Raw genomic sequence first — 7,553 nt, 5'->3', positions numbered from 1 at the left:
GAAAGGAGATTATTTTATATGATGGTGCGATCCCTAGATCTGCTACTGCGTCGGTTGGACTTCTTTCCCAATGGTATGGATGGATGTGTAAAATGAAACACTGGCGGATCTTGGTCGTTAGATGGGAGAGGAAAGCAGGAATGGTACTTCGAGTTCGGGACAACACAAGCCCTATTATCTTCTCCTCTCATAGGAAGCTTCTTTTTTGTAGAGATGCTATGGAAGCCGAGCTTCGTGCCTGCATGGAGGGTCTCTCTATCGTCACAAAGAATTGATCTTCCCATCCTACTGGATACAGTTTATGTGCTGAATTGCATTCAAAATTGAAATGTTTAAAAATAGCCCCGAATTATTTTGTTTTTTCCGTGGAAGGCCAGCAAAGTTCCCATATCTTGGATCTCATTTCATGTTTTCCTTTCCCACGGGACAAGTTGCGCCCGCCCGGAGACCGGTTCGCTCATCACTAGCCTGCGACTCAGCGAGCCATTCTGGTTGACGTGGCTTCTCCGTCCTCGGTTCCACGTCACAGAGACCCATCATCCACCGCTCGTCCCAGATCAGACGGCTCCGCGCCCTCCCGCCCTCGCCCGGCCCCGCGCGCAGGGACCGTGACACCGCTCGCTTCGTCCCCATCCTCATCTCTCCCTCCAGATCTCTCAGTTCCCCGCTATTAATTACCCACCTCTCTCTTCCCTCCTCTCTCCCCGTAGCTCTCTCTCCTCGCCCCGCTCCGTCCTCCCCTCCTAGGGTTCGACGCCCTCGCCAGCCCGCGGCGAAGCCACCGCCCACCTCGCCGGCGGCGTCCGCGGCCAGGTAATCCCGCTGCCTCCCTCCGCCACCTCCGGATCTCGAGGCGATCCGGTGGCCCGTCCTTTCCCCCGATTCGCGTGCCGCTGCCGCAGATCTGTGTCGCATGTTGCTGTTTCCTGCCTGATCCGTGTCGAAATCCGCGTAGCGATGCGCCCTGCGTGTGTGTCTCGAGTCGTGTTTGTTCATGCCGCTGGTTTACGTGCTAGGTAGGTAGGTGAGGCGTCCAGATCCATGCGAACATAGGATTCCGAGGCCGTAGCATGGCTGCGACGTTCGCCGGAGTCGTTAATTGGCGGCGGTTTTAGGCCGATGGGAATGATGCTGTGGCGACGTTTCGTCGGTGGATCTGTGCTTGATCCCAGGGTTGCACAGTTTCCTATTCTGGTGCACTTGATATGTGTTTAAGCAAAGCGTTGGGGCAGCTATCTGGTCGCTTAGTTTTGAATGAACGCTAGCTAAATTGCTTCTGGATCCAAGCTGATGGACCCAATTAATGTTACTAAAAATTGTCTGAGCGGTCTAATTCGGCTACTTTCTTGATAGGCCGCCTGGTTTCATTTTTGAACAGAATTGTAGCTGTCAGGCACTTATAAAAGTAAAGTTTTTTTATTTAATTGTGATGCATATGTGCAGTATCTTTGTCTGGTTGCAAATTGATGCAGCTGAGCAAGAAATCTGTGCTTTTCATTTTATTCCTTTGTCTGCTTGTCTGGGTATGTTCATTTCTGTTTCAGCCAAATTAGTCCATCAACCTGATCCTAATCATGACTTAGGGGATAATGCATGAAATGGGAATTGCTGTGAAGTTTACTTTGTTCTTTATAATGTTTAAGATAAGATTGTCATGTGCATTGTACATAATGTTGATCTATTTTCTTTTGTGGGACCAGGAAGATGGCCGGCGGCTTTCGGGTGCTACATCTTGTCAGGCCCTTCTTGGCTTTCTTGCCGGAAGTGCAGAGTGCTGACAGGAAAATACCATTTAGAGAAAAAGTGATCTACACCGTCATTTCTCTCTTCATTTTCCTGGTGTGCAGTCAGCTCCCGCTCTATGGCATCCATTCAACCACTGGAGCTGATCCTTTCTACTGGATGCGTGTTATTCTTGCATCAAACCGTGGTACTGTCATGGAGCTGGGTATTACCCCAATTGTGACATCTGGAATGGTTATGCAACTTCTAGTGGGATCCAAGATTATTGAAGTTGACAACAGTGTGAGAGAGGATCGTGCTCTGCTGTAAGTATTTGCGAAAATAGCAGAATCTCGTTGTTACTTTCCTTTCTAAGGTTAATGTTGATAAGTGCTCTGTTCATGGTCTCATGTATATGTAGTTTATCATTTGTGCGGTGAATGACCAATGAAAATATTAAAGCTTGCTGATTCATATGTTGTATCTCCAGCAATATTGTGTTGATGTTGTACTTATTTACTCAGGAATGGTGCACAGAAGTTGCTGGGTATCCTGATTGCCATTGGGGAAGCTGTGGCATATGTTCTGTCTGGAATGTATGGCAGTGTGAGCCAACTTGGAACTGGAAATGCCATTCTCATCATACTTCAGCTTTTCTTTGCTGGCATCATTGTCATCTGTCTAGATGAACTTCTCCAGAAAGGCTATGGTTTGGGTTCTGGCATTTCTCTCTTCATTGCTACCAATATCTGGTAAGCATATTGAGCTTTATTTTTGTTACTTGTTGATTGATGTGCTGCTACTCTGTTGCTAGTTGGCTTATGGTTGATTTGATCCTATGTAGTGAGAATATCATCTGGAAGGCATTTAGCCCTACCACCATCAACAGTGGACGTGGTGCTGAATTTGAAGGGGCTGTCATTGCATTGTTCCATCTGTTGATTACTCGATCAGACAAAGTCCGTGCCCTACGAGAAGCTTTCTACCGTCAGAATCTGCCAAATGTGACCAATTTGCTTGCTACTGTCCTGGTCTTTCTCATAGTTATCTATTTCCAAGGCTTCCGTGTTGTGCTTCCAGTGAGGTCAAAGAATGCTCGTGGGCAGCAAGGCTCATACCCAATTAAGCTGTTCTACACTTCAAACATGCCCATCATTCTGCACTCTGCCCTGATTACCAACCTGTATTTCATATCCCAGGTATAGGCTTCTGTTCCAGATCTATAATAACTATAGTAGGGTGAGCATTTGCATGCATGTTTAGGTGCTGACCGTTTTCATTGTTGGTGCAGCTTCTCTACAGGAAGTACAGTGGAAACTTTCTGGTTAACCTTCTTGGTATATGGAAAGAATCTGAATATTCTGGCCATTCTATCCCTGTTGGTGGTCTTGCTTACTATGTAACTGCACCATCAAGGTGAATAGTTGATTTCTTGTCACTGCTTAGTCAAGAAAATACTGTTCAGTATACTTACCCTTTGATGGAAACTGCAGTATGGCTGATATTCTGGCGAATCCATTCCATGCATTGTTCTATGTGGTCTTCATGCTGTCAGCATGTGCTCTCTTCTCAAAAACATGGATTGAAGTCTCTGGTTCATCAGCCAAGGATGTTGCTAAGCAGCTGAAGGTACAAATGATGCATATGCAGTATTTGTCTTGTATGGTTACTCTTCTTACATATAGCAAGTCTCACAACTCCTTTTGTGGAAAATATTGATTTGATTCCTATGTGTCTGTTTTCACGTGCGGTACCAAGCTGTCCAATTCTGAAATTGGTGCATATCACCAAAGATTTGTACAAACTTCCAAGCAATTTCATCTCTTCCATCCACTGTTTAAACCAAAATTGTTTTGGTATAGGATCCATTCATAAAACATGGTTATCTGTTTCTAGAACTTGTTTGTCTCTCGTAGGATGTTTATAATATCCAGCCTGATGTTGGGGCGCCAGCAGTACGTATCATGTGTAATGTGACAAAGCATTTAACTAGGATGACATGTTGTCAGAAAACATCAACATTATCTGTGTATGCAACTAGTTTGTTCTTTATAGGGTTCTTGGAAAGCCTGATGTTGGGACATCAATGGCTACACAGTAATTATTTAGCTGTAATATTGAAGTGTTAAATTGGGGTGATTCATTAGCTATTTTTGGTGACCTAGTTTCAACTTGCAAAGACTGTTTTACGCAAGAGCATACTGTTAAATTAATTTAATTCTTGGCAATCCAACAGGAACAACAAATGGTGATGCCAGGTCATCGTGAGTCAAACCTGCAAAAGGAACTGAACAGATACATCCCTACTGCCGCTGCATTTGGTGGAGTGTGCATCGGCGCATTGACTGTTCTTGCTGATTTCATGGGCGCAATTGGTTCAGGAACCGGAATTCTGTTGGCTGTTACCATCATATACCAGTACTTTGAGACCTTCGAGAAGGAGAGGGCGACAGAGCTTGGTTTCTTCGGGTTTTGATTGATACATGATAGCTTTGGGAGCATGTTATGGCTACAGCACAGCTCGAGTCTTTCTAGACAGTCGCAATACTGCTTGGCTGGCTGGCTGTTGTGGTTGTAACCGGAGATTAAATTCTGTTTAGGTTACCCCGACTTATTTACAGTTGAGAAATCTGTAGATGCTGCGTGTGTTCTTCAGGCCAGTTATGGTGGTGGACCGGTCCAAGCACGGGCGTGGCCGTCACCTGTCATCTTCCGTAGACTTCTCATGTTTTTGACTATATAGCAACTGAATGTTTTGGGACCAATTTAGTCATCTTGAGCTGGTATATGTTTTTCTTGCCTGCAACCCTTATTAATCTCTCTGATACTTTCAACTGTCGAGTAGGCTTTTCTGTGTTCTGTAGAACAAAAATGCTTGACCCAGACTCATACTAGTACACTGCATGTGCATATGTTGAATGAGTTTGCTCATAACGTGTTCATACTGAGGTGAATGAATTCTGGCGGTGTTCGTTAGAAATGAAACGTCACGTTCTCAAATAATCCTTGAGGATGCATAAAACCTTGTGTAGTTTATATGAGATATTTTTGTAAGGTTAAAAAGACCATAAATACATTTAAAACGCAGCTGCACTATTTGAAAGAAGTGAGCGCACACCCGATCGGGCAAAGGTAGATCGCGCTTTGATGTCATCCTATTTTGTCCCATCTCATTTATAAAAAAGCTATAACTTTTGAAATATTATTTGCCGTTGCTTAATAATACAACTATGGAGTATATGTTGTGATGATTTGTTTTAAAGGCAACTTTGATGCCTTGCGTCGTGGATTGACCTATAGTCAACAATTTTATCATGAGAGTCTAATTTTGGAGCACGGTGCATTGGAGAACCTTAATTTAAATAGCAAAATATTTAAGTGGCAGCCGTGTGACAAAACTGCCACACGCATCCAGCACGGTGACTGTTTCGGTCGCCCTCCAGATCTCCTTCCTTTCCCGCATGTCCTTGTAATCTTCTTTCTTTCCCGCATGTCCTCGTGATCTCTTTCCTTTTCTCGCGATCTTCTTCCTTTCCCATACGTCCTCCCGATCTCCTTCCTTTCCTTCCTTTCCCACACGTCCTCCCGATCTCCTTCCTTTCCTTTCAATCTCCTTCCTTTCCCGCACGTCCTCCCGATCTCCTTCCTTTCCTCATGATCTCTCCTTCCTTTTATCGTCCTCTTAATTTCTTTCCTTTCAATCATCAGTTACGGCCCCATGTGCCTTCCGATTTTTGGGTAAAAATAATGCTTGGATTGGGATTTAATCTCTGGTCTGCAGGTAATCAATGAAGGGAGCTAACCACCTTGCCTATGACACTCATTGTTGAACAAGCTAAGGAAAATACTGTTTTTGACATGTTTTGCCTTTAATATTTTAGCATTGAAAAACTTTTGTTTCACCTATCAAACCTGACACATAAACTTTTCCCGTGGTAAATTCTTCCATCACCATCACGATAAATGACGCACCATCAACATGATAACTTTTGTATACCACACAGTACATTATGTGTAAGTAGCATGGTCATAAGCATTGAAGGCGTGATAACTTTGGTGAAAGCATCGTGGTAACTTTGATCATTGGAAAGAAATTTGTTGAACCCCGGCCCCCGGTAATTTCTGTAAATAGCACGATAACATTCACGCCATAGACCTGATAATTTAGATACAAACATCGTGGTAACTTTAACCATTAGGGAAGAAAAATGTTAAAAGATACCAGATAATTTATGTGTAAATAGATGGTAATATACGCAGCGCACATCTGATAACTGAGGTAGAAATACCATGGTAACTTTGACCATATGGAAGATTTTTTTTGAAAAGATACTCCGGTATCTTCTGTGTAAATAGCACGATAATATACCTTCCTCCCCTGGTATTTTTATGTGTAAATAGCAGGAAAACATATGCACCGCGATAACTAAACACCATGATAAGTTTTTGACCCGTGGGGGGGGGGGGGATTTTGCTGAAACATACCCCTGATAAACTTTGTGTAAATAGCATGATATTTTAAGCACTGCGGGCTTGATAGGTTATGTAGAATCACCATGATAACCTTTTGTCCTGGGAAAAGTTGTTTAAAACATCCCCGATAATTTTTGTGTGAATAACATGATAATATAAGCACCGCATAACCGATAACTTACAATATAAACATGATGGTAACTTTTTACCGAAGGAAAACAAGTTGTTGAAAACATACACTCGCCTCGCGGGGCCTCTTAGATGAACACAACACATGATGTGCCACGGAAAATCCACATAATATTTAGTGTCATGAGGGGCACACGTGCTCGTGGGTTGGCCCAGAAAAATGGCCCACTTTGACCCGCTATAGGCGTGATAAGTTACACAAAAACATCGTTGTAATTTTTGACCTATGAAAAAAGTTACCGAACACACCCAGGTTTTTAGGTGTAAGTACCATGATAATCTACGAACTGTAGACCCGGTAACTCATGTACAATCCCCCATGGTAACTTTGACCAAGGGCGAGGTTGATGTACACATACCCTGATAATTTATGTGTAAGTACCATGGTATTTTACACATCGAAGACCTTATAACTTGTGTACAAAACACAGTGGTAATTTTGAAAGGGGTGTAGTTGTTGAAACATAGTACCTGGTAAGTTCTATGTAAATAGCACGGTAACTTACGCAACACAGGCCTGATAACTTGCATGCGAATGCCATGGTAACTTTGTCGTGAGGGGAAATTGTGGTAATTTTCTGTATTAGTAACACAATTGTAAAAAAGGGGTTCAAAACGATTAGTTTCTTTAGTTTGAGCAACAAATACCTAAGAATGAGTTGGTTGTGGTGGCGCGCTTTCGTGCCAAGGAGGTGTGGGTTCGAATCCCACATACGCAATACTTTTTTATCATGTGGTAAACGTGAAGAAGTGGCAGTTTTCTCAAAGGTGGGCGCGCGAGATGTGCGGGAGAAGCAGGTTTCTCGGGCGAGCCTGCGGGGTCGTTCAGGAGAAGGTGGGGTCGAAGGAAGGGGGATCGTGTGGTACTTTAAAGTGAAACAAGTAAAAGTGTGGCAGTTTTGCTTATATGGCACACATGTGCCAAATATCACAGTCCTTTAAACTTACAAGTCAGATTTAAAGTTTCAACAAATTCTGAAAAAAAATCTACATGAACATATGAATATATATTACACATGTGCAAAATTGATGACAAAATAAGTAAAAATCTGAGCTATACAAAAATAACAAAATAGTTATCTCTAAATAATAAATAATACATACAAAAATACAAGCACCCGCGGGCGCACTCCCACCTATGTCTCACCACTAAATAAGCATAGGGACCT

The 7,553-nt window shown here is 43.0% G+C and overlaps 1 protein-coding gene across 2 annotated transcripts; it reads left to right on the top strand.

Moving 5' to 3' along the window:
• Window positions 1–655: 655 nt before the first annotated feature.
• LOC109741620 (uncharacterized) lies at window positions 656–4,508 on the top strand. 2 transcript variants are annotated; one of them, XM_020300696.4, is made up of 7 exons: window positions 656–813; window positions 1,701–2,048; window positions 2,247–2,474; window positions 2,567–2,921; window positions 3,014–3,138; window positions 3,216–3,351; window positions 3,959–4,508. In XM_020300696.4, the coding sequence occupies exons 2-7, from the start codon at window positions 1,705–1,707 to the stop codon at window positions 4,196–4,198; spliced, it is 1,428 nt and encodes a 475-aa protein (XP_020156285.1). In that variant the 5' UTR covers window positions 656–813; window positions 1,701–1,704; the 3' UTR covers window positions 4,199–4,508. The 2 variants fall into 2 exon arrangements, with proteins under 2 accessions (XP_020156285.1, XP_020156287.1); XM_020300698.4 differs by having other exon boundaries at window positions 659–813; window positions 1,705–2,048.
• Window positions 4,509–7,553: the final 3,045 nt, after the last annotated feature.

The sequence above is a fragment of the Aegilops tauschii genome, chromosome 5 (assembly GCF_002575655.3).
Source record: "Aegilops tauschii subsp. strangulata cultivar AL8/78 chromosome 5, Aet v6.0, whole genome shotgun sequence".
Taxonomy (NCBI): Eukaryota; Viridiplantae; Streptophyta; class Magnoliopsida; order Poales; family Poaceae; genus Aegilops; species Aegilops tauschii.
This window is presented reverse-complemented; position numbering and strand designations above follow the sequence as displayed.